Source organism: Pseudopipra pipra, chromosome 1 (assembly GCF_036250125.1).
Source record: "Pseudopipra pipra isolate bDixPip1 chromosome 1, bDixPip1.hap1, whole genome shotgun sequence".
In the NCBI taxonomy this organism is placed as follows: Eukaryota; Metazoa; Chordata; class Aves; order Passeriformes; family Pipridae; genus Pseudopipra; species Pseudopipra pipra.
Window position 1 is genome coordinate 7,896,255 of NC_087549.1, and position 27,089 is coordinate 7,923,343.

Here is a 27,089-nt window from a genome sequence, read left to right on the forward strand (position 1 = left end):
CAAACACAGCATGCCAGCGATTTGATGACATAATTTTGAAGATATGACTTCAAAATAGGCTCGGTTGCAAATTAAATTATTTGTGATGGTTTCATTTGTTTCCTGGCATCACAGTTTAAGATGATTATGAAAAAGATTAGACATTTTATGATCCAAAAAAACAAAGAAAGCACACACAGAGCAGTGCTGTCTTAAAATGACAAATGCTTCTCCTCCGTTGTTCAGAAATACTTTTCATCCTTGTAAACATCAACTAAGAAAACAAGATAAGAAATTTCCTTTATTCTACACTTGGTAATACTTCAGAATTATTGCTGAACAACATGATCTCCCATCATTTTGTGGTGAAAAAGGGACCAGAATTCCAGGGTTTTTTTTTCCTGAAGGCAGCAGTTTCTGACTCAGGAGTGGACTTAGGAGGGGAGAAGCTAATATGCATTTTAACAGGAGCAAGCTTTTGTAGATCAACTTAATAAGCTTATTGTATAGCCAAGAAAACAGGAGGCAGAGAGTTTAACAGAGTTTCAGAGTTTGAGCAATTTCTGATTTCCTTTTCAGGCCACCTAATGAGGGAGAATGACAACATACTGTGATTTCATCAGTTTGGGTCACAGTAACCTACCATAAAAGTGAGGTTGTTAAGTGAAATCACACTCTTGCGAGAAGTGTTGCTTTACAGAGAAGTCACAGAAAAAGCAGCTCAGGCCGTCACAGTTTAACCCGCCCCTTGGCGGGTGGCTACACGCAGAACTGTGTATACACAGATACTCTTTGCTCAGCAGGCGAGGGCCTCTTTTTGGAATAAACGATTAGCTGCGCTTCTTGCCGAAGAGCTGTTCACTGGGAAACTCACACAGCACTTGCAGCACCCCCTGCACCCTCTGAACTTCACCAGAAATGTGCAAAGGCATTATTTTCCTCTTGCAAATACAGCTCCTTCCTAGTGGTCACTTTGATCTATGAGAATAAGATTTTGCAACTAAGGATCTGGTAAACAGACTTTATATCTATATAGAAGTATGTAGGTCCGCAGGACTTTGGCCACCTGTTGCACGACCCCGCTGTCGCCGTCCCCGGCTCAGCCTTTCTCAAGGTTCCTGTTCTTTAGGTCTTTGGGTAAGCCCTTGCACACACTCCTCTCTCCTCACTAAAGTGTGAGAATCCCCTGCTAACGGGATCCAGGAAGCAGGACGGGTGACGGGTCTCCGCCGCTCACTGCTCCCAAGTCTGCCCGGGAACGAGATGTCAGCGCTGAGCTCTCTCCAGTCGGGCTGTGCGGCCAGGAAGGAGGGGAGAGCTGAGCTTGCGGCTGGGCGCCGAGGTTCCCGGCTGACATCCAGGGACCCCGTGCGCACCGGGTACACGGGGTGTATCCGCCGCCGCAGTCGCCCGCGGCCGGCGGGGCAACCCCGGGGCCGGGCGGGCGGAGCCCCGGGACGGGCGGTGGCGGCGGCACCGCCCGGCAGGCGGAGCCCGGGCTATAAATCCGCCCCGCGGGCCCGGGCGGTGTCGGAGCGCGGTGTCGGCAGCAGGCGGAGTAGGGACAGTAGGAGCGTGGCAGGTAAGGAAGGTCCCTCCATCCATCTTTGTCTCTATCCATCCTTCCATCCGTTCTTCCGACCCGCGGACCTCGCGGTTCCCTCGAGCGCGCATTACCCTCCTCCTTGTTCATATAACTAAATCCCTTTCCCGCTCCTTCGAGCAGGGCTCTGCCATCTGCAGGGGAGACGGATGGCTCTCAGCGGGGTGGTGGCTTGGAGGGGACCCCGGCCTTTCCCGGGAACGGGGGTGGCTGCGGGATGCTGCTGTCCAGGTTCCCGGGCGGCAGCGGGATGGGCTGAAAAGCAGCTGTGTAGCCCAGACACATACTTTCCCTACGGAAGTTGACCAGTGATGATTGTTGCCTGCGTCTCTCTGCTCTCGCAGCTCTGTGCTGGGTTTGGAGCACGGGACAGCCTTGTCTGGTGGTGTCTGGTCAGTTGTTTCAGTGGAGTTGTTGTCACTGTATGTGGCGACAGGCACAGTTTTGCCGCCCGTGCTTCCAGGCACCCCTCAGTTCAGAGCACTTCAGCGTAGTGTTTGCAGGGAGGCACAGCCACGCACTGGGGCTGATGAAATAAGGGATTTCACTTCTGCTAGGGAGAATGTTTTGGCTAATGCTTTTCGTCATGCTATGGTTTTCCTATGAAACACTTACAAGCTGCCATTACTCATTGTTTAACCCAGCGTTTTATAAAGATCACAGTGACCGATTTGGCACCCCATCCCCAGAACAGGACTTCAGAGAGAACTGATAACAAACTAACTGATAACAAAATAACAGATGTGTTATTTTGATGACTTTTTTTCCTCCTATTTAAATAGGAACTGTATTCTGAATGTAGCAAATGCAGTTGTAGTGACATGGAAGAGTTCACAGACTACCTGAAGCTTTCTGCCCACATTCTCTGTATGGTGTTTTGACTTCCTCTGGCTTTCTATCAAATTTTTTTCTGTGTGTCCAAGTGTGTCAAAGATACATAGCTGCTGAAAAACTCACTGTTGAGAGCAAGCAATGGAAATAACCTGTAAACAGTAGCTGGCAACTGTTTCAGGTAAATATCTGAGAAGCCTGTCTTGCTCTTTTTAGTCTTGGCTCTCACAGGCATGATTTACGTAAAAAAATCAGCCAGCGCATTAAGCTATGCACTTCAAACTTGACTCTGGAAACATGTTTGGTGGTTTTTTGTTTTTGTTTTTGTTTTTTTTTTTTTTTTTAATTTTGTACTCTTTTACCCAGAGTCTAATGTAGTTAGACGTGGAAGGGCTGTGTTTTTATCACAAGTATTTGAGTAAACAGCAGGCAGCTAGTGCTGTGTGATGCCCTGCGCACAGCAAGAATTTAATGACTGTGGATGAAATAGTAAAACTCAGAAGTAGATGCAGCAAAAATAGTGTTCCTTAAAGGCTTATGCAGTTCCCAGGGTATTAATGAGTCCTATGTTCTTGGAAAAAACAAAAATGTGTTCAGGAGGAACTGTTGTGTGTTTTGACATGGAAAACACTGTGCAGTGAAAACAGGTTTTAGTGTAGTAATGAGACCCCTTAGGGTGTCTGTGGTTTCTATATCTAGTTGTTCAGTATAAACTGAACAGATGCCATGGTATAATGGTTTGGGAACCTGGAGGCCTCAACTTCTGCATCTGAGCTCCTTGTGCAGCAGACAGCTGAATGGGCAGGGCTTCAACCTTGAAAACTTTTAACCAGAATTTCTACAGTTAGTGAACTGAGAGTTTGTAAAAAGGTTTGAGTTGGAAGGGACCTTAAAGATTATATATTTCCAACACTCTTGCCATAGTTAGGGACATCTTTCATTGGACCAGGTTCCTCAAAGCCCTATCCAGCCTGGCCTTGAACACTTCCAGGATGAGATATCCACAGCTTCTCTGGGCATCCTGTTTCAGTGCCTCACCACCTTCACAATGAAGAATTTCTTCCTAATATCTAACTTTAATTGACCTTCTTTCAGCTTAAAGCCATTCTGCCTTGTCCTGTCACTATGTGCCCTTGTAAAAATATGAACTCATCCCTTGAAAATGGGCACTCTACAAATTGGCTGACCTTGACCTTGAACCAGGCTGGGGCAGAGGGTCTAGAAGGTTCTGACTAGCTCTGGTTTTCATCTGTTTTCCTTAGAAAGAAGGGTTTGTGTACTTATTTTCTATGTTCATTGGCCTCTTCACCAAGGTGACAGCAAGATAGAGATGTCAAGGCATCAGGTGTCCATGGAATTAGGCAACAGCCAAAGAACTGTCACCTGCTGCTGAGAGAGGGCAGCCACATGCACTGCCTGTGTTTGGGAACCAGCGCCACCAGAAAACAAGCTCTTAAGCTTTTCAGTTTCGGCCCTGCACAATGGCTTTTTTATTTTTTGCCAAAACAAAAAGGAACACTAAAACTGTGACAGGTCATCTGAGTAAATTGTATGAATGCTCAGTGAAACCAGGAGGATTCTGGAATTGTCTTTACTCCTGTGGGAGGCACTCTGCTCTTCAGATTCCTTTTTGCACTATGACAGTTACATGGGGAGATTACAGTATACCTTTTGGAACATTTTGGCATGGAATCCTGGTCCTTAGAAGTAGTTATAAGGCAATTAAGTAATTTTCACTTGTAGTTCAGGTGGGATTAGCAGTGAACTGCTGTGAGAAAAATTCTTTGGTTCAGGTTTTTAAACCCAATTGATTAATTTACTTGACTGAAGTGCAACATACATCTTCTCATGAGCAGCTTAAGGGATTTTGGCAAACTTCTAACTTCCCACAGAAAATACTGTTTTTTCACTCAACCTCATGAGAGCCCAAAACATAGATGATACATGTAATGAGACATTTCCTGCTTTTGTTGTCTCAAAATAGACAAAGAGTGAAAGAAAAGATAAAGAAGGGATGAAACCAGCTTGAAGCTCTTCAGAATGAAGACAAGTAGAAACTGTGAAACTCAAAAATAACACAAATTCTAATTGTGTTGGATCAGCAGTGTTTACATCATGTGTACAGCTGGAAGCTTAAGGCAGCAAAAGCCTGTTTGCTGTCGGGAGAGCATTGCCTAGGAAAGCAATAGCCTGAATTGGTTCAGTCACAGCAGTATGCAGCAAGATTACTTGCTCTGGTTTGATCATCTGAAAGGAAAACCTTCTAAAAATCAGGAGATGCAACTTCTTGGTATTAAAAAGGATGAAATGCTGGTTCTGGAGATGAAGTATGAATTCCAGCTGACTTTTTACATCTAACTTTCATGTTGAGTCACAGCACCTGGAAATCTCAGGCAGAAGTATAGAAGAGCTTACTTTGTCCTGTCACCTTTTTGCTAAATAAATGATATTGCATGTAGACTGTCCCTGGCTTCAGCTTTAGGTGGGAATTTGAATGTTTACCCTAATGCATGATGGTGATGCCCTTGCAGTCTTCTCAGTGAAGAACATCCCTGGAGTGCTGGGGAGTGGTCTCCAGCTGTCAGCAGGTTATTGTAAAATCATAGAAAGGCTTGGGTTAGAAGGGACCTTAAAGATCATCTAGTTCTAACCCCTCTGCCGTGGGCAGGGATGCCAGCCACTAGGTCAGGTTGCTCAGTTCCAGAAGTAGCAACTACCCTTCTGCCCTCTGTCAAAAGCTCTGTCCCAAAAGTTGCAAGCAAATTAGTTGCTGCTGCTGAAAAGTCAGGGGAAATATTCTGCAACTGTTTCAAAGACTAGGAGTTAAGGAAATTTTAAGGGTTGGTGGTGTGTGTTGCTATGGATGACTAAAATCTGGGTTAGACCTTTTGGAAATCAATGGCTGTGAATGTAATGGCTATTGAACTTGGTGTTTCTCTCAAAAGGAGGCAGCTTTTTTTTCCTATCCAGAGCCCTGGGTGACTTCAATGTGGGACAGTCAGTGGGAGGTAATCCCTACTGTTAATTTCCTTTGGCTATGGAGCTGGAGCTGTAAGGAACCATTCAGAGCTTCTCCTGAATATGTGTTCATGTATCATTGAAGTGTTATTATGACAAAATTTAACTCAGTACTGAGCATCCATGTGAATCAGTCACGTGAACCATTATCTGGTATTTAATCCAGCACAGCAAGTGTGGAGTAGAGAAAAAAGTAAAACCTGAAATTATTGAATTATCAAACTTGAATGCATGAGCTCCTATGTTGGATAATGAAGGAAATGAGTTTTTACTTTTAGCTAAGGACTGCTGCAGGTTTAGGCCTGTTTTGTTTCCCAGATGGCATGAGTGTTGCCTTTGGATAATGCTTAGCAGCTTGTTAGAGGGGCGTTCTCCATGCAGAGGTGCACTGTGGTGAGCTTGCTGATGCACAGCTGGGTTGCCTATGCTGATGAAATTTTCCACAGCTGTATCTGTTTGTACTAAGCAGGATGTCTGTCAGTTTTGCTGCTCTTATTTTCTGTGGCTGATCACATTTCCTATGTTTCTTTTGGGTTTGGGGCTACTTCCTTTCAGTTAGTTGTCAAAATTTTAATACATCTTTTTCATCTGTCAAGGTTTTTTCTCTTAGTAGCTGGAAGTTGGTCAATGCAGGTCTTCCTCTTCAAGCCCTGTTTTTAAAACTGGGTATTCACTACTCTTCCAAGCCTTTAACTGACTGCTTCCTGTCTGACCTAACTATAGCTTCAAAAGTGTGGCTCTTTTAGCTTATTTTCTACCATGGATGTGTAAGGTTAGCCTGCTAGTACTGTACGGATGATGTAGAAATTAATGGAAAGAGAAAACCTTAGGACTTAGTGCAGCATGAAAACCTAACTCACAAATCTTTCCATGTGCTTTCAACCCTCCATTGGGTTTGGTTATTTGTGTGGTTGTCAGTCCTTGCTGTTTCACTGCTCTTAGGACTTGACTTTCTAAAAAATTCTGAATTTTAGGAAGAACAAAAGAAGTAATAAAGATCCAAAACTGTAATGGCCCAATGAAGACCCTGAAAGCGGAGGTACTGGTATTGAAAGCAAAAAAGTGTTGTGTTTACTGGTAGGCATAAGGCATAATGTAAAATAATAAGCAAAGTAGGATGCAACTTTTGAAGGAACTTTTATTTGTGTACACAGTAAACAGACATCTAGATGGGAAGTGCACTGTTAAAGGAAGGAAGGATTGCTCTTGCTGTGGGATTTTCGATTACTTCCTTCAGGAAGCTTGTGTGCACCTTGACAAACTAATGATGTCATTCTCCTGCTGCCATAGTTCTACAGTGCTCTAAACATACTTTTCATGAACTGTATGTAACATATCCCTGCTAAATTTGTCCAAGGATACAAATACATCTTAAAAGTTGTGACATACTGGCTTATGGGACTAGTCTATGAAGCAGAAACACTGCAGTTTTATGATGACCCTTTATGTTATGACAAATTCGAAGTACTGTTCTCTTTTCCAGATGACTCAGTTTAAGAGCATCACATCTTTTTTTCCCATATGAAACACTGAATTTTATGAAGTTGTATATAAAAGCTTATATGAAAGCTTGGATATGTAGAACTCCAACCCCTACTGTAAACATAGTCTGAAAAGTGATAACGAAGTTCTCTGCCTGATGTAATAGACACTAATTTGGAGTGTAGGTGGGTAAGGATGGTGAATTGGTTTTTTGCCCATTTTGAAGGATTTTGAAAGGGCTTATTTTGAGAGGCAAGGAGTATTTTGGCACTGGATGGTGCTGACTTAGGTACTCCCTCACCAGTCCCACCTGTTGTGATACAGGCTGTGTGCTCAGCCCTCGGGAGATCATATTGTGTCTTGAGGTGCTGAGGCAATGGAAGACTGTTACACAAATCTAGTCTCAAGTAATTCAGCATGTGAAAATGCTTAAATTTGGGTAATTTTATAAAGGATCTTTCCTGGGAAGAATGAAAGATGTGTCCTTAATGCAATGACCATCTGTGCAAAGTTTGAGTCCAGATTAAGCTCTAGAAGGCTAAAATTCATCTAGAAAAAGGGAATGGTGGCTCACAGGAACAGAATATTTATAAATTATACTTTTCCCCTCAACAAACAAACAAACCCTCATACACTCATCATGGAAAACTTCAGCCCAGACATTGTGGCAGGGGTTAGAAAGAAAACTTGTAACAGCAATGAGCAAGCATTTTTAAAAGGTAGTAGAACAAGTCTTATATATACGCAGAAGCTGTAACCCATCTTGCATGACCTCATGAATAAATGTAAATTAAGAAACATCATCAACGTTAGCTTCAATGTTTTGTAATTTAAGTCCTCATCTCTGCAAGGCCATGTGAAAATGCAAAACATACAAAAAGAACCCACTATATACTTGTGAGGGTGCAACCTAGAGAGCCAGACAGCATTCCTTATCTCTGAGGATACTGTGGGCCTGTCCCTTCTGGAATAATCTTGGTATGTTTTTCCTCTGACTTTGACAGAACCACCCACTTGTTGGAGCGGCTGCAGCTGGGCAGCAGCTATGAACTATTAAAGCATGGCAGATTGAGAATAGGAGGGGGCAGGGAGCACTGGTGAGCTGCAGGAACAATAGCTTGTTTCTTGTCTGTTTAGACTGCAATCTTTGTGACAGAAGCTGTCTCTTCCACATTATGAAATGCCTAATCCATCTTTGCAGTATATGTTGTTTAATCTGCCTGCAAAGCCCATCCTAGCACTCAGGTGCACAGCAGGTGCCAGGTCCTGTACCAGCGCGTCGCCTTTAATCTTTGCCTCAGACCTTTGTGCACAGTCAGCTGGAGGAGGAGTGGGACGGATGTAGAGGAGGGTGTTGGGAGGATGCTGGGGCAGTGGAAGGAGACAGGCTGGCTGGAGAGGTGTGTAAGGAAACGCAGCCTGGGAAAACAGCTGATTGCTCTTCACCCTTTCTACCCTGCAGTGCTGCCACCCGCAGCCTGGAGTCCTTTAAAGCTAAAGGACAATGTTGTTACCCTTTCCAGTGGGCATAATGTGATTGCAAATAGATTTAGGCTGCTGCTCAGATGCAGGATTTCTTAGGAAAGCCCTGGATTTCCCTACCTCCTTTCTGAGCCTTTGCCCTCTGCAAGGACAGTTTGCCACCAGTGCATGGTGGCTGCTTGAGGAGGGAGCTTGGGCTAATGGCACTCATCATAGCCAGGGAGGCCTGGGAATCACAATGATTTTTCATAGAATCCTGGTGTAGTTTGGGTTGGAAGGGACCTTAAAGATCATCTAACCCCCAAGCCAAGGGCAATGACACCTTCCATTAGACCAGATTGCTCAAAGAGCTATCCAGCCTGGCATTAAGCAATTTTAGTTTCTTTAAAGGAACTTTACCATTATTAGAGGTACCTCTATGACAAGTAGTTGTGTGGCCAGGAGCATTTTCAAGTTGTAAATGCTAAAGAAAACTGAATTTCAGAGAACTTTGCTAGGGTTTGTAATCTGTCCCTCATGGAGTTGTGATATTATAGCAAAGGTAGTATTAGGGATTGCTACAATAGGAAAAAGCCCTAAGACTTTGCAAGGCTTTCCATTTCCCTGCCAGCTAGGAAGAGAATAGCTGCTCATTATATTGGCAGGGGGTACACAACAGGGGTGTCCATCATGGGGCAATGGGGACAGCAGGCGTGTCCTTTGGCTAGCACACCAACCCTTCCCACAGCCACTCTCTGCTCCTGTGGAGCATGAGAGGACCTCAAGCTTTCTAAGGAACACACTTCACTGCATCCCACAGTAGGAGGATTGTGCAAGCTGCATTGCAACAGTTTTCTTGCTCAACATCTGCAGGGTAGCAGAAGAGCTGCTTCCAGCTCCCTGTGTTTTGATGCTACTCTCAGTGTGCAGCTGCCAGTGCGGTTTGTGGGTGTGGAGAGTGACCAGCCCCTGGTCTGGAGGAACTGGCAGTTTCAAGGCTGTGTTTGATCCCAGAGCAATCACAGCTGAGCAGTTCTGTGTTCATCAGGCACTGGAACCAGTCGCATGAGTGAAAACCAGCCAGAGGAGAAGGGCTGGAGTCAAGCCTGGAGATCTCATCTCTGTAACTGCAGGAGTGTGCCACAGCCAGCAGCAAGGGGGCTGGGGGAGATGCTGTGGCCCCCCATCTGTGCCTTGCTGGTGGGACAGCTGCTGGCTCTGTCCCTGCAGCTGTCTCCACGTGGCTTCACCCAGCTGTTATTTGGCACAGGGCTAGAGTTCTTGGTTGAAATGTTTTGGTTTCCTAATCAGATTGATTAGCACATAGCATAAGTCTGGACTTAAAAATGGCTAAAACTTTAGGGCCTTCTTGTTTTTTTGGCTTTGAAAAAAATCACTGTTATGCTACATTATGCTGCTAATAACCCATATTTTGTTTTGTTTTTTTTCTTGGATTCCAGCTTTTGTTTTCAACTAGAGCCTTCACAAAAGCATTCTGGTGGAGTAGGTCAAAAGGGGGGTTGAAAGAAAATAAAAGCACATTGATTAGAAAAAAATAATGAAATTGAGTATCAGCAGTGTGCTGTACTTGAAGAGGGCTGGGTGATGGTGGCTCACAGGACATCTGTGAACTGGAGACCACCAGGCAGTGTAGCTGTTTCTGTTACCTGATATTTGATTTAATGCTTTGGCTCCTGACCTTTTTCTCATTTGAAACTTTAGGTTATTTAAGGGTTCTGTTTCCAAACTTTGTTTGTTTTCTTTTGTTCTCAGTTTATTAACTTTTAGTTGCAAATTGAGATAATGTGTAACTGGAGGCTAAGGAAACCCGGAGAGTCCCAGGTAGTCGAGTGTCTTCAACTTTCGACACTTCCTGCTCAAACTGTTTAGTCAGATGCTACTTAACTGTCAGAAGTCATCTGCCTTATTTTTAAAGGGAAGGAACTGCTATAAAACCTCTTTCATGATTTATTGTGTGGAACAGTGTCAGAGAAAATCAGTAACTGTACACAAAGAACCTCGTGATACCAGCGCCTGTAACAAAGACTAGTTTAAACAGGGCAGAGTGTGGGCAGATGCTTATGCATGAATTGTTTTGAATGCTTGCAAGGGAATAATTTTCAAATTATTCACAAACAGGAAGATTAAATTTGTCAAATTTGTTGTAGAATATCTGAAATGTAAACTACACTTAAGGAGAGATGCATTGTGGACCATAACCATACATGGGTGCTATGAATTGTCTTGTATTGGTGTCCATTTGTCTCTGTTTAGTCTCTGCTTAATGAAGACAAGGTTTTGTTTCAAGCTGCTCTCTAGTTTGCAGTAACCATTTCTTATGTTAGGGCCAGTCAGACAAGTTTACAGCATTTAGTGTTAATGACTGGAAGAGGTCTAATTGGCCGTGTATAAGCCTCAAAGGCTGTTTGAATGTCACAGTAACTTTCCTTGCTTCATGGTCAGAGGCCCGAGCTGCTTGGTTGTTTTTCTGACCTGGAACTGATGCAGGTATCTGCTAATCAACATTTGCAGTGCTTTGGAGACACCTTGGCTCTCTTCATCCTTGTTTCATTCTTGCTTTAATTGTGTTGTGAGCTGCTACAGGTGTGCAAAACCTCTGTCACCCCTGTCCTTCCAACCTGCCTTGATGCCAGAGTGTGAAGACACCTGTAGCTTTCAAGGAATAAAGTGCAGAGTGGTGCAGTGGGCTTGAAAACACCTCCCACCTGTGACTCTGGAGCCCAAGTTCTGTGTGGTCCCTCTCTCTCCAAAGAGAGCAACACCAGAGCTCAGAGCTGTGACCCTCAGTGCCCACGACCGTTTTCCTCTTTGCCATTAGATGCTCATGAGTATTTAATCCCACATGTAAAGTGATTGCTGTCCCTCCTGCTCGCTCAGCCTGCAGAGATGAAAATGCCATCAGGCTGCTCTGATGACATTACCCTTTTATGCATCAGTACTGAAAAGGATAATAATCTCCTTTTGCCAGTATTTAAAGAAGCAGTTTTGAGGAAATTGCCACCTTTATGAAACACTTGGGCAGGAATCTTTCCCTGTTCTTTGTTTTATATGATAGCACATAAATAAAAAACAGCTAGGTAAGAGGGAAGAGGTAAATCCTGTAGTGCTGACAGCAGTGCCCCCAAACCTTTATGGGCGTGAGGCCATAGCCCTTGATGATGCGTGCCCCACGGCCCAAACTTGGACAACCCCTACACATGTCTTGAGAAATATGAAGTTTGAAATGAGGGATCTTTGGACTTGTTTTGCTCCCGTGCTTGAAATTAATTTGGTCACATATATGCATATTACCTAATATTTGGTATTTGATTGCAACACTGCTTATGCCTGAGGGTGGATAGTCTGATAGGTGGCTTCTTGGCTCCTCTGATATCTGTTGTGCACATCAATCCTGTACCTCCTGCTGCCAAAACAAGGCTCCAGCAATGACTGACCCTCCAGCAATGATGTGGAGGGACAGAGGATGTATTCTGAACCTTCAATATCAAAATAATCAGACTCCTGATACAGACTTATGAGATTCTAGTCTTGTTTATGGCAGTCGCTGCAGTGGTTTTAGAGCAGTGGGTTTTGGTTGGAATGGGTACACAATTAAATTAGTAAACACTAATTTAATTGTTTAATTGAATTAAATTAGTAAACACAGTATTGCACAGATGACTTCACTCTTCCCCACACACCCCTTGCTTCCTAGAGGCTGGTTTGATGTCTTTCCTGCTAGTTGGCAAAGGTAGGTATGCCATCAGTTTTAAAACACTTTGCCAGCTGCAGAGGTGTCTTAAACCTTTAACTTTTTCTTAGTTAGAAGTATGATTCTTTTAAAACTTAAATATCTGAGCAGCCATTGCAACAGGTATCTGGTGCAGGGTGGTGAGTGTCCACTGGGTGGAAGTGGCTTCTTCCAGAAAAGAGAATTTGGGACCTCTCAGCAGGCTGAATTGGCCAAGCAGAGTGAAAAGTTGTTTTTATCCAAGTTGGCAACTTTACACTACTGCTTGCAGATATAAATGAACTTTGTCTTTGAAAGGCTTCTGTGAGGAAAGTGCTTTGAAATGTGTATAAAGGGATGCTTGTATAGTTATCTATTTAGGAGAGTTATGCAGTTGCATTAGCTTCGAGCTGCCCTGTCACATAACGGGGGGGAGCACAAAGCACCTATTTAGAGAGTATAAAATTTGTGCTGAACAAGGGTGGTACAAAGCCACTTCCCCATCTTTCTCCTTGGAAAATAAGATGTTTTTTACAGCACTGTCAAATAGCAGGGCTTTGTTTGCCAGCTCTTGTGAACAAATAGCATGTTGTTGTGCCACCTTATCACAAGGTTGTTGCTTGGTAGGAATGTTTCAGGTATCCCTGATGCTCAGAGGGAAAACCCAGAGCTTGAAAATGTCTGATCTAAAATTGTTATATGGCACCAAGATGTGGTATCTTTCCAAAAGTGAAAACTTGGTGAACATTGGGCTTTTGTTCAGCAAACCTGATGGCAGTCGTGTAATCTGCTGATCAGCACTTCCTAATGCTGGCTCTTTTGGAAACATAGAGCAACAACTTTGAACTATTAAAAAAACAGGATTGTTTTTTAAGGCTATAAAAAGCATCCATCTTGTGCTTTTCTGGCACAGTTTTTTTTGGTCATTTGTAGTCAGTACTCTGAGTCCCTGAAAGTCTGAAACTGCCCTGTGTAAACAACTCTCTTCCACAAGCACTCGCTGCAGCTTTGTTTCATGAGCTGTTTCTTACTGGAAAACTGCAGGGGACCTGACTTCTTACTTTCCTCACCTATGGGCAAACCTCAGAAAAATGTCCTCTACTTCTAGTCCCAATTGCAGAATTAGGTGCAACATCAAGGTGTTACTTCTGTCTTAACAGAATTTGCTTAATTGTAAAAATAAAAAAATAAAAAAAAATAAAAATTAAAAATCCGTTTGGCTTCGGTACAATTGTGCATGAATATTTTCGACTTCCAAATATTGCAGCAGCATTTATCTTACATCTCTATCGTACACAATTGCTCACTACATTGATGGCTGTAATCGCAAAAATATGTAACATTTACTAAAATGTCACTTGCAGTTGCTTGAAATCTTGTGAACTTGTTTTTTGCTTGTTCTTTAACATAAAAATTTGTAATGGACAAAACTTAATGGAAAAGCTGGAGAAAAAGGGTGAATCAGAGTAACTTGAGTCTTTAACTATTTATGTATCCCTCCCCTGTTTTAAATTTGGATAACAAAGCACTGGCAATGGGGTCAGTTTTGGTACTGTTCCCATGCCTCAAGTGGTGGGGTAAAATACTAATAAAACATTGCTCTAAACTTAAGTTTCCTGATCTAATTCTTTTGCATAGCTAGCAGGAAGGCTTCCTAAAATCCAAAACTACATGCATGGACACCCATGTTTTTTCAGCATTGACTTTCTTAGTCTGAGTGCATCCCTTCATAGCTTCCTGCAGCATCCAGCCATCTTGAGAACAGTCACTAGAGCATCTTTACCCAGGGACAAAAGCATCAAGTTAACCCATGTGGCAGAGTGAAAAATGTTGCTGCTGCTGCTACCTGGATGCTCCTGTGGGCTTCACAGCCCTTCCTGAGCACCAGGTCATTTATTTAGACAGGGTCTATTGGCTTAAATCAGATTTAAGTCAGGAGGTGGGGAAATCATGGCTTAAAGAATCAATGTAAATTTTGTTCTGTATTTCTATGCTTATCTTCAGGAAAACTGTTAATAATTAAAATGTGTGCAGTTACACATAGTCAATAATTCCTAAATACATTTCAGCCTTTTGTCTTGCCTTGCGTACACTTACTCATATGTTTAATTTCTAAACTTTTTAAGAAAAGTAAATTATTCATTTGGTTTATAGTTATGTAGATGGACAAAATTGGAAATTTAGAAAGATGCCTAAACCCTACATGACATGCATTTCTCCAGCAGGCCAGAGGATATGTAATAAACATACTTTGACTTTTGTATTTGTCATCTTGCTGCTGAAACAGTTCCAGTATCTCTTGAGAACTGTTTCAGGTCATCATTAGAGCTTCATAAAGAACAGTCCTCTGTAGTGCCTCTGGCACTGTGCAGGGCCAAGAGCTGGACTCGATGATCCTTGTGGGTCCCTTCCAACTCAGCATATTCTGTGATTCTATGACCTTATCTTTGTCAAGAGAATGAAAACACATTATTTTTTTACACTCAGTTTGGACTGTTGTGCTTGATGAACTGAGATGCCTGTTAGTCCAAGTGTAGAGGGTGCTCTGCACATGCAGCACAGCCTATGTTTCTGTTTGCCTTTGCAGTCGCCTCTTCTGTTTGGCTGTGTCTGTGTTCCTAGCTAAGCTTTCTGTAGTTGAGAGCTGGACATTGCATTGCTAATCCTGTCCTAGAGCAGGATACAGCAATCTTGTTCCTTCTTTTGACAGTTTTGAAAATTGCATTATTGCACATATCTTGCTGGTGTCCACTTAAAGGAATATCTGACTTTTATCTCTCCTGAAGAATGGAGCATATTAATCTGAGAGTAAAATAGTGCTAATGAGTGTCCAATTCACTTTTCTTACAGTAAAATGTGGAGCATAGAAAGAGAGCCTTGCATAAACTAAAACCAAAAGGTTTCGGGAGCAAGTATTCAAGAGTTTCAGAAGGTAGTTGTGCAGATTTGGCTATGCCTCCTTTCAACTGTGGAATGACAGTTTTCATGACTCTCTCCACTGGTGCCTGCCCTGGTTTGAAGCTGCCAAACTTCTGTTTGATCTTGCAGAATTCTTGCAAGAATTTCTTTAATCTTGTATTGTGCACAAGTGTGTATATAAATAAACCAGTGAGGCATTTTACAAGAGATTCATAATGTTCTTGCAGAGGTCTTTTAAACTATAACCTGAGTGGGTCATTGTGGGGGGCTGGGTGGAGCAGGATCTCCACTTGTTTCTGTATTTAATCTTTGATGCAAGCTGAGAACAAATCTCTTTTCATCTTTGCAGATATCAGCTACTGACCATGTCAACAGAGTTCCAGGATGCTCACCTTGCAGAGGTGAAACCTCTGGTGGAGAAGGAGGAGGTAAATATTGTAAAGCTTTCTAGAGCTTATCTATTTTGTTAGGACTGCTGTTGGTGCTGCACATGTGCTCTTGAATTAGTTCTGACATATTATATAGAGAAAACAAGAAAAACTGGAGATGGAATAAGAGCAGTTTGGGGTTGTTTTAAATAATGCAAAACTGAGCCTTAATTGTTTGTTCTTTCTTCCTGTTTGGTTTTGTGCTTCTCTAAGTATGGTGGTGACACTTTTTCTTCTCAGAATAATGACAGCTCTGTCTTTAGCTGTAGTGAATGATGCCAATTGGGCAATCTCATGTACATCTGTCTATACCTACAGACTTCTCAATGTAAAGACAGGCTTTACTCTGTCAACTCCCTGTCAGGGAGGAACAGAGAGCCTTTATTTTTCCTTGGGGAACATCTGAATCCAGAGGTAGGGCTGAGCCCCATCCCATCCTCTCTGAGTGGATGGGGACAGCAGTTACACACCAACTGCCTGGTCTGCAGCCAGCTGGGTGTGCACAACCTGTTGCAGCATAAAAACATCCTAGCTTTTTTTCTTTTTTTTTTCCCCTTTAGTCTTGTACTACTTTCCTTTTCTTTTTATACCTTTTTTTTTTTCCCCAAAAATCTACTGACAGCATCTAGATTTGGTGGCTGTCTGACTCTTCAATGGTAGCAATTCTCTGTGCTTTGGTATGTTCATGGCAAAAAATTCACTGTAATACCTGAAGCAATGTCTTGGCTTTTTTTTCTTGAATATAAACTAAGATATTTTTTTTTCCCTTTTTCCCAGTGAGGTTAGTTCTTGACAATGACATATATAAATGTGTTGCGGTTTCTTTTTGATTTTCTACACTAAAATTCATTGCTCTATCTGATGCTTTCTTTATTTTCTACCTCTTTTGTGTAAACACTTTAGCAAATCATTTCCACTTATGATTGCAGTGAAATGGCTAGAGAAACTTTAAACACAGCTTGTTTGCCAAGGACATTGCATGAAAGCAGAGCTTGTTTGAATACCAGTGAAGGCAGGACTCAAACTTTTCAGAAACTAAGATCCTTTTTTAATGCCCATATTGTTCAGTAGTAGCGAAGCAAAGGGGAGACTAAGCAGTAGACCTGTTAATACTGGAATAGCTTTGCTTTAAAATTCAGAAATATCTTAAGACACTGATTAACTTCCTGGGTTTCTGTAGCACATAGGTCAAAAGTTGGAATCTTGACAATGAACCCTAAATGCTTTTGTTCATGATGTTAGCTTAAATTTTGTCTGCATGGGGAAACTAGCAGAGAATTTGATTCCTCTGTGGCCATTCTTCACACAGATGAAGGAAATTACTTAATGTATTTTGAGAAAGTGGAAAATATTGCCCTGAAAAACACTCAGCACATGCTAAGGTTAACAGTGGAGCTGGTTTTGAGTGGGTGATGCAACCTGAAGTCATGTCCTGGCTTGTTGTTCTTGGGTTTCTGCTGTAGCTGAGTTTTCATTCCTGAACAGTGATCAGCCTTATTTCATATGCTGCTGGTACAGATGCCACATACTTATTGCTTTCAACTCTAGGTCCCACTGGAACAACGGTGGATGACATGCTATGTTTAAAAGCTCGTGAGACCCACAGTATAGTAAGATTAAAACCCGGCAAGCACATTGCCTAAAGCTAGGCTATGTAAAGTGACTTCCACAAGCTCAATCAGCTCTTTAGCTACTTGTTTGTATGAACAAGACAGTGCCTAATTGCCTAAAGGCTCTCTCAAGTTGTGTCAGAATTACAGGTTGGACTGCAATGCTTTGAGGTCCACCATCTGAGACAATATTGCCTAATACAGCAGCTGTATTGCTTCTGATATCTGCCCTTAATTTATCTGGGCTTCTGGAGCTGAGTGACCTCCTTGTCATGATTCTAAGCTTTCCTTTTCATCTCCATATTTTTTTTCAAGCTTTGGCCTCTCTCTCACTTTACAGCATAAAGTGCTTGCTTGGCTGCTCTTCCTTCTGTTTTCAGCCCTGCAGTGGAAATAGGAATTTGACTTCTTCCTTGTCTTTTAATAAAAGGAGGTTACTATAAGACACTTCTTCTTTTGAAGCTTTTAGCCTCATACTATCAGAGATGGGGAGGATGTTGCTGAAGTCCTTTTCTGGGAGAGATCCTTGACAGATTTTTTTCAAGGATCTTGACAGTAAGAGTTTGTCAGTAATAGCTGTTGTGGGTCACAGGTTGGAATGGACCTCTCTGTGTTCAGCCAGCCTCCCAAACACTACAAAGACTAATTTTGGCTAGAATAAACCCCTTCTCACCTTCCACATCATGTAACCAAATCTCAGTAATGACTGCTTAACTGAGTTGGAAGTGCTCAGTGCATGCTTGAATGGTGACTTTTCATCCTGGGCAGGACTGTTGGCTGTACCATGGCTACAATAAGCTCAGTGTTTTACTGTTCCTTGTGGGCGTATTGTTCAGTGATTTTAACAATAACTGAGGATGCTCCAGGTTTTATGTTTCATTTTGCCAGTCTGTAATCTAGTATTTTACTGTTTCATGTTCTCCATCAAGGTTAGCAGGTAAAAAGTTCTTGGGTGAATTTGACATTCATCAAGAGAGCTGTCATTGAATGAAGGGACAGGCAGAGCTCTGAGCTGCAAAACTGGTGGGTTAGATCACGTCCCAGCATAGGTTTCTGTAGCTGCAAGTTACTTCCATTAATGCTTTCAAATCTCTTCACAGGCTATCACTCGCCTCCTTCCGGACTTCGATGTTCAGGCAAGTAAAGTTATGGTTTTGTTGTTTGTTTGCTTAGGGGTTTTTTTGTGGATTTTTTTTTTTGTGTGTGTGTGTGTTTTGGTTTTTTGGTGGTTTGTTTTTTTTTTTTCTGGCAAAAGGGGAAATGGAATTGACATTTGAGAAAACAGCAAGATGTGACCAGAAGGGACTGCCTGCTTGCCAGGAATGCTGTTACTGTGAGAGGGGTCTGAATGGGTCTACGCTGTAGTGATGTGAAGGGGACCACGGGAGGTCTTTTCAATCTGGAGCTGAGAAAGTTTCATTCAAAAGGGTGATTGGATTGCAAGCAGTTCTATTCTTGCTGAGAGAATGAGAATCTTTGTTAATGATACTGAAAACAATACATTCCCTTCCCACATGGACACACACTTTCCCCAATTAATTTGCTTTCATTAGCACTGTGCATGCCTTTCCTTGGAAGAAATGCCCTTGTGGACACATTCTGTTATGCTGTTGAAATTTTCCAAGAGATTCCTGAGGCCTGTGTGGTCATGAAAGGTGTTAGGCAATCTGTGATGTCAGTAATAGGACATATTTATTTATGGTCAGAACATAAGAGTTCATAAAGCACACCACTAGGTCACATGGTGGCTCTCCACTTTCTATGTGTCATGCTTTTGAAAGATGACTTAGTAAATCTCCTGGTCCCTCTTATTTCGTTGTCATTTGGGCTTTTGACTGAGAAGTTTGTTCTTGCTGGCTCTTAAGCTGAGACTAAGGAAATGGACAGCTGCAGGAATCAGGCTGTGTTCAACTGGGATGGAGAGCAGGGGGCGTGTACCTGTGTCAATAAAAAGAGTGAGTGGTATTTTCCCATTGCTGAGGACAAGGAGTATGTGTTGGCAAAAAAGGCTCACTGTGTGCCTCCTTTTTATCAAGGGGTGTAGAAATGGAGGTAGACTGTACAGGAAATAGGGAAAGCTATTAAATTGTTCTAGTCTTTTGAAGGTTCAGGCAGAGGTCCTTGAAGGAAATAATCCCTCTCCACTTTATTGTGTTTTGCACTTTATTAGCACTTGTCTATATTTTTATTCAATGTTGTGCAAACTGGTTAAATTCAGTAGTCTTTACTTTGGATACCAAGTGAGACAGTTATCTCAGACATCTTTCAATGGTTCTTACTTCAATAGCAATGCTGTAGTTTACACCAATCCTGCATCTTCCCTGTCATCTTTTATAAGGATGAAATCCACTGCCTGAAGTCTTGAAAAATGTACATTAAAGTTGCCACTATGCAGCTTCTTGATGGACTATGCACAGCATGGGAAAAGCTTTCCATTTGGGTCCAGATTGATCACTTGGTCTAAATAAATCTGAATCCCAGATTAAGTCTACTAACAGGAATACTGTGGTATTTTGATTAAGAATCCAGAAGTGACCCATATTTCACTTCTATTCTTGGAATAAATTGCTTGGTTTGTAAACCATGTATATATATAGGTTTTTTAACTTGCACGATCAAATTCTCTAAGCCTTTTTGCTTTTTTTCCCATGTTTTGGATTAACTGCCACTAATCCAGAGCAGTGGTTCTTGTCATTTAGTGCTGTTCTGCCAGATCTTACTTTTTTTTAATGATCCTTCTTTGTTAAGAGTTTAATCTGTGGCTGTTCTAGTTCAGAGAGAAAAAATGTGGAAGAACAGTCTCAATGCATTAAGAACTGTGGCTGCAAAGGAGGCTTAGCTTTGAAACTTAAACCCCCAAGTACCCTACCTATGTGTCTTTAAATTATTCTGTGGTTAATTTGTGAAAGAGGTGGTTTGGAGCTGTTGAGAGAGACTTGATTGCTTAGTTAATTGGAAAAGTTCAGACTCTGGAGGACCCATGTCACTGAGGGCTGACACTGAAGTTGAAGCGTGCTCTTAGTGAGTGACCTTTCCCATGAGTCACTCTTGGGTGGAGGATGGAGCTGGTCAGGGAAGGTGATCAGTACTTGGCAGGATGGAGCTTCTTATTTAATGCATGTGTATGGGTATGGGTGTCCACCACATCCAATGCAACTTGCTCTGTCCTTCTGGGAACAAGTTATGCAGTGTTCAGTTAATGTCTTTTTTTCTGCCACTGGTGAAAAGTAGTGATTGTCTGTGGCATGTCTTCCTTCCAAGAATAAATTTTATCTAGCTATTCAGATTTGGAAAAAAATACACCTTTATTTCACATGCTGTTTTAGATAGACTGGAGTTAAACATAGTTTTCCGTTTTTAAAGTAAGCCACTGTATAGTGCAATATCACCCTCCTAAAAACACACATTGCAAGATGTGTATGTGGTTATTCTCTGGAGTAAAGTGTTCATGAAGTTACCAGGGGATGGCCAAGACAAGACATGGAAGAACTGACAGCTCTGAACTACATCTAGTAAGCAGTCTGTCTGTTATTATGTCAGTGGCACCCACCTGAAAATTTAAGTAAAGTTCCCCTGCCTCTCAAGAAGGGGGGGGTGTTCCTGACCAAACCTGTTTCAGCATAATTAATGATAATCTAGTGCAGGGCAGTGTGCCCTGTGTGGCTTTGTTTTCACCATGCTGAGCACATTTCAGTTGTATTTCCAGTTTGATGTATTTGCCTATTCTCTAGCTCAGTAGGCTGGGAGCCAACAGGAACCCAGCTCCTCAACACTGTGTAAATTCTCTCAGCTCTGTGTTTCAGTCCATCAGGACACTGCTTTCTCAGTAACTAAGAAAACTTTGTGCTGTGTGGCATCTGTAGGTGGCAGAGATGAGTTTGTCCCTTGCGATTTATGGCTCGTGGCCATCTGTATCCACCGGCATGCAACAGCTGTGGAAGCTTTACTTCCTTCTCCTGCCTGTTCTGGGAGAAGGAAAGAGCTGCCCTGCAATGGGAGATGAATCAGCTGGTCCTCGTGGCATGACAGGGTGGCTTTTCCACTGGCATCGGTGGATGCGGTTTGGAGCATTGCAGGATGTTCTGTGGATTTCCTCATCCTTTTAGGTCACTGAAGGACCGGGCTGGGGGTGGTTGCAGTTTTGTGCCTGGCAGAGCAGTGTGACCCAGTGCTAATCAGACTAAGAAGAATCCCTGGGCAGAACTATCGCAACAACCTGCGTCAGTTCCTGCACCAAAGTTTTTGTTATTGGCTTTCACCTTAGCAGGACCACTTTTACATCTAAAGTCATCATCCTCATTAATGCACCTGACTCACAGCCTGAATTGGGGAACTAAAATAGAGATCCTAACAAAACAAAAAACAACAAAAAGAGGAAAAATAACTGGAAATGTGGGCATTGGGGTTTTAGAAAAATATAAGATGACTTGAAATCCTATTTTAAAGTAGAAAAAGCTGGGAGGAAAATGTTAACTTCAGGGCAAAGGGGATTTGAAACTCAACAATGAAATACCACATTAAAAGCTCAAATATTTTTTATCTTAAAGACATTGAAAAAAGAAGTGAAAAAATAGCTTATACAGGTATTACTATATTAAAGTTCTTAAGTAATATGGATTTAAAATATACTGTCTCCTAGCAATTTAAAAGCTTTTTAAATCATCTTTAAAAGCTCTGAAGCTTTTCTCTCAGTTATGGGGCAAGAGAAGGGAGGTGTATTTAACAGGAATAATATTATAAATTAAAATAAAAGTATGAGATTGTAATTGAGGATTATGTATATTTGAAAACTTTAAAATCTTGATGGAATGAAGTATTTTACTTAAAATATAAAATGACTTATTTATCAAAATGTGCAATGTGTGTGTACAGTTTTGCTTTTTAGATATTTTCTTTTTAGATATCATTTCGGTTGCATATCCCATACTTGAGAAAACAACTTGTTCATAAACATGTTCCTCAATCCATGTCTTCCTTAGTGAGGAGGGAGAGGGAAAGGAAAAAATGAGCTCTCCTGTGTGATAACAGATTTCCCCCCTTCTAACCTCATGAAAAAAAAAATCAAAAAATGTTACTTGAAGCAAAAATAAAATCTATTTTAGAATGGCTCAGCACCTTCAAACTGAGACAGAGTCTTTTAAATTGCACATATTTAAAGTATTTTTGTGTATGTTTTTAGGACACTAAGATAAGACTGCACCTCTGTTAAAGTGAGAGATGTGAACAGATGGTGTGTTTGTCTTTATCCTTCTATCGGATTAGTGTACCTTGGATTTTTTTCTAAGATAGTATTTTAATACAAATCAGTTGGTGAAGAGCCTCTTACTATAATGTTGATGTTGATTGGGATGTGCTGCCATCTGTTTTCAGTGCTCTGCATTTTGAAAACATCCATCCCTACATCACGTAGACAAATCTCTTGATCTTTAATAGGATCAATAGGGATGTGAAGTTGTTGGTTTGATGTCACCAAACAAACTGGTTTGAATTGATTTGTTTTTTAGAACCTTGTGGGTATTTCCCATTAAGAATTTGAGCTACTGGAAAATAGCACAACCTCTTTGAATTAGGGGAGTCTTACTGTGAAGGTAATGAGGAATTAAGCCAATTATTAAACTGACTGTGTTTTATGCCAGTTATTGGGATCATGGTCGCCTGTTGTCTCTGAACTATTTTTAGTTGACACTGAGTTTGAACTAGACTCAGGTTTCTAGTTCCAGTAGAAATAGCTGTGGCAGTCAGTGGGATGTGCAGGTTCAAGAATTTGGCTTTATCAACCATGAACAGTCTTTTTCATTCTTGCATGAAGGAGCGAGATCCAAAATCTTGAGGTGATCCCTGCAAAGAAAACACATTCTGGATTTTTCAGTGCTGTTACTGGAAGGCTCTGGTAATAAAAATCTGAGTATATGAAATGTCTATTAGCCTCTGAGGAAGAAATAATTTCTATATTCCACACTCAACTGGAGGTGTGTTACACAATAACACTCTCAGTACTGTGAGGTTACCAAATTATCAATTTTTATGCTTTGCCTTGAAAATTATCTAAGTACAAAAGGGAGAGTAGAATGTGGAAAATATTATTTGCCATTATTATTAATTTCCACTATCATTAATTGCTATCTACTGCCATTGCAAATCTCTTCTGGACAACTGTATAATGACATTACCCAATTTTATACTAATTATATGATATTATATATTATTGGGTCCCTGAGCAATCTGATCTAGTGGGTGACATCCCTGCCCACAGAAGGGATGTTAAAGATCATCTTTCTGTGATTCTATGATTCTATTTTAATAGTCTGTGTTAATGATATACCCCAAGTATAATGTACAATAACCTATTTTCTGCCAGAAATTCAACTTATAGTGGCATTAGTGTAATGTGGGAATTCTTTTGACTAGAAGTTGTGTACCTACTTTGGAAAATAGTAGATTTCAAACATTTAATAGTCCTTGGTTTTGTCATGCAGAATGATTGACTTAGACTAATTTCCTCAAAGTGTTTTGTGTTTATACTGAAAACTTTAATCCTGACTTTTAGGAAAGAACTTGCTTCTGATTTATTTGAACATAAGTTTGGGGTATTTTAGCATTTGAGATAACAAAATATGCAGTGAAGCTAAACTTCTCAAAACCTGATAGAATCAGCAACAGGACAGACTGTGCTAATTCCCGGGTTTTAAAGTTTGGCACTTTGTACATTGTGTGGCAGGGACTTAGTTCATCTTTGATGTCTGAGCTCTATTGAGTATGTACTTCCCCTGGTCAAACCTGACTCAAATCCTATTTAAGAATGACATCCTCGTGAATTAGTCTGTTTTGGTTTTCCTAGCTGGGCATTATGGGAGTCATAAGCCTATGTAGGGTAGCAGCTTGTCTATATAACCCAGTTTCCTACTGGGACAAAGTAGAAACCCGCTACCCGTGCTCTTTATGACTTGCTGGATTTATCACCCTGTTTTGCCTAAGGATGGTTCTGGATGTGGAAGATACAGCTTACCTGCTAAATAATGCAGTGAGTATGCAGAGGAATGAGTCTCTAAGGAGACATAAAAGCTGAAAATTAGAATTTTGATGGAATATAGTTCAGATAGCAGCAATGCTCAGCTCGCCAAGTGTACAAGGGATGTAGATCTTGATTCATTGCTGTAGTTGTAACTTAAAACTGGTGTAATTATGTAATTAAAAGCAGAATAGATGAAGTGTAGAATGGCATTGCCCAGAATACTTATTTTCAACAAAATGTGCAATGTATACGTTGTATGAAATTAAGGATCTGAGATTTAGATTGAATTGTTACCTCAGATCTTTGGAGAGTTTTTTAAAGGTTTTTATAGAGGCTGTATGCCTCTGATTTCTACAGAATATTTTTAATAGGTTTGAATTTAACTTGGACTTTGCCTCTGGGCATTATAAGGCAGAGCAAGTCAAGCAAGCCGTGCAGCAGTAGGCAGGACATTGAATGACATGGATCATATCTTATCTGTGTCCTGTACAGTACATAAAGTATTCTACTGAGATAAGACTGACTGCTACCTATTAACTGCTTTGACTTCTATGTGAGTGTAACGGTACTGTAAATAAGTGTCATAAATAACTGTTGGTTTGTGATTCCCCTTATACATGTTGGCAAAACAACAAATTGTTTGTGCCCATCTGAAGTTCAAGTGCGGAAGAAACAAAAAGCTGTTCCATCTGTTGTATAAGTTAGATATGACCCAAACCCATCTAACTTTCATAGAGATCAAATAAATAAGTTGGTGCTGAGAGGGACTTCGGTTTGTTAATGATGTCCTTGGCTTTATTAAATACTGTTTGTCATTAAATAGTACAAACTCCTGTTGTCACTAAATAGTATAAACTCCTGTTATGCCAAATAATAGTGACATGCTTCTTAATGTTGTTTTTCTGATAATCACCACAATGTTGTGGTTATTCTGCTCTGTAACGAAGTAACTTCAGGCAGTGTTTTATGCTGAAGTCTGTACCTCAAAAGCCATGAATAAAACACATGTGGTGGCTGTTTTTACTGGGGAACGCTACTGCACTCAGAAGCTTCATACTATGATAAGCCTTTATGGCAAACATGCAAACACAAGCTGCTTAATACTGCTTTCTTTGGGGAGTAGTAATTATTTGCTGAGTCCTTTTCCTAGAAAACAAGTATTTTGTCTTGGCAACTTGCAGTTTTGCAAATGTTGAGAGTCATAGTTGTAAGTTCCTGTTCTTTTAGGTGTCACTACATCAAAGTGCTTTCCTAGTTTTCTTATGCTGCCTTTTAATGAGGTTAAAAACTGTTTAACTGTTCCCTCAGCAGCTGGTTAAAGCTAGAAGCTTAAGTGCTTCTGTAGTTGTCTGTGGAACTCAAGTAGGTGACAGTCAGACCTAAAATGTTAGCACAGAATTCTTACCATGGGGGAGAACAGGGATTGTGGAACAGACCCTGGGATGGGCAGGACCTGTGCTCTTGGTTGGACAAGGTCTGCTGCAGCAGATGTGGAGCTCTTGGTCAATCCCCTGACACATTCTTCCTGTTCTCTACCAGGAGCAAGATGTGGAGACTGTGCACGGCTCAGTCCGTGTCACCATGTGTGGGACCCCCAGGGGGAACCGCCCGGCCATCCTCACCTACCACGACATCGGGCTGAACCGTAAGTAGACTTTTTATTTAACAGCACAGGCACAACCTGTTTCTATAACACTGTAACTGCTGTAACAGTTCTGTAACTGCTGGAATCAGAGGTGTGGAAGCAGCGATGGTTAGGAAACCTTCCCCAGGCCCTCAGCTGTGTGCATTGAAACCTGCTAGACGGCATATGACTCCTCTCTTACAGCAAATTTAATTCTCAGATTTTTTTTTTTATCCTTGCAAAGTAAATAATTGGAATATTTCAGTGGCAGGAGCAAAAGATCGCTAGATGTTCATAACAACTCTGTATAAGCGCTGTAAAAACATCTCTAGGGAGGCTTGACGGTGTATTGACAGCAGGACTGGAAAACAGCACTGCTGGGGCTTTGTCTTAGGTTCCTGTCTGATAACCAGCCTTGTGCTGCTGTGGGTTTATATGAATTACAATTCAAGTTAGGATGATTAAATAAATGCTGGCTTGGTGTCCTTAGACAAGGAAGTTCTTACTAGGGAAAAAACTTTAAGTGCCTTTTATCTGTCATTTAACGAGCTAATATCCAGACCTGCTCTAGTTTGTTCTTCTCACCAGTACTATTTGCTTCACACAATTCACTGTTTCTTAATAAGTTATTGATATTTAAAAACACCTGCAGATCTTTAAAGTCTGGCTATTACTGGGGAGTGGATATTATTAATAAGAAAAATAACCTGTTTTCTTGTCCATTTTTAGTGGAACTTTCTTATTTTATTTTTGAATTTCAGTGGATCAGGGCAGAGCTTAATCTGGATCCTATCTTTGAGTAAGACTTTTTTCTGCCTAGAGTTACAAAGTCTATGGTAAATAAACTTTCTCTCCCTTTGAAAGTGGAGGAAACTTTTCCCAAGCTTGTGAGTTCCCTCAAAGCTGATTTGAGCTAAAAGTACTTTATAATCTGCAAGGATTTTGGATGTATGTTGTAGTATGAAGACATACAGAAACACGCAGAATATTGTATCATTTTCTAGGCATCTCAAATCTGATGTGTTCTACTCCAGAAGGAAAGTGTGCTAATCCTCTCCCCACATTAATATTGCTTAAAAATCAGAAATCAAGTCACCTCAAAGTATGGGGCCTGTAGCACTCAGTATCCCAGGATACTTTTGTCTTGAGCTGCCTGCAACAGTTGATCATGCACTGTTTATCTTGTAATGTCTGGGTAAAAGCACAAACCATGATCTCAGCCTTGGATACTGTTCTTTTCCCATCATTTTGACACAATCAAAAAAATAAAAATTGGACAAGGAAATGGATAGATAATTTAATCTAAGACAAAAACCTCAGATGAATATCCTTAACTACATTTTATTTTTTTAACTTTGCATAAAAATAATTTTTTGAGAATTTAGTGTACCA

General features: G+C 41.2%; 1 protein-coding gene across 1 annotated transcript in view; it reads left to right on the forward strand.

The window, feature by feature from the left end:
* Positions 1–1,472: 1,472 nt before the first annotated feature.
* Positions 1,473–27,089, forward strand: part of NDRG1 (N-myc downstream regulated 1) — a 40,544-nt gene continuing 14,927 nt past the window's right edge. Inside the window, exons 1-4 of the mRNA XM_064644358.1 lie at positions 1,473–1,561; positions 15,373–15,451; positions 18,162–18,197; positions 25,613–25,718. Of these exons, the coding sequence (XP_064500428.1) occupies positions 15,389–15,451; positions 18,162–18,197; positions 25,613–25,718 (205 nt within the window). The 5' untranslated portion in view covers positions 1,473–1,561; positions 15,373–15,388. The remainder of the gene's footprint in view (positions 1,562–15,372; positions 15,452–18,161; positions 18,198–25,612; positions 25,719–27,089) is intronic.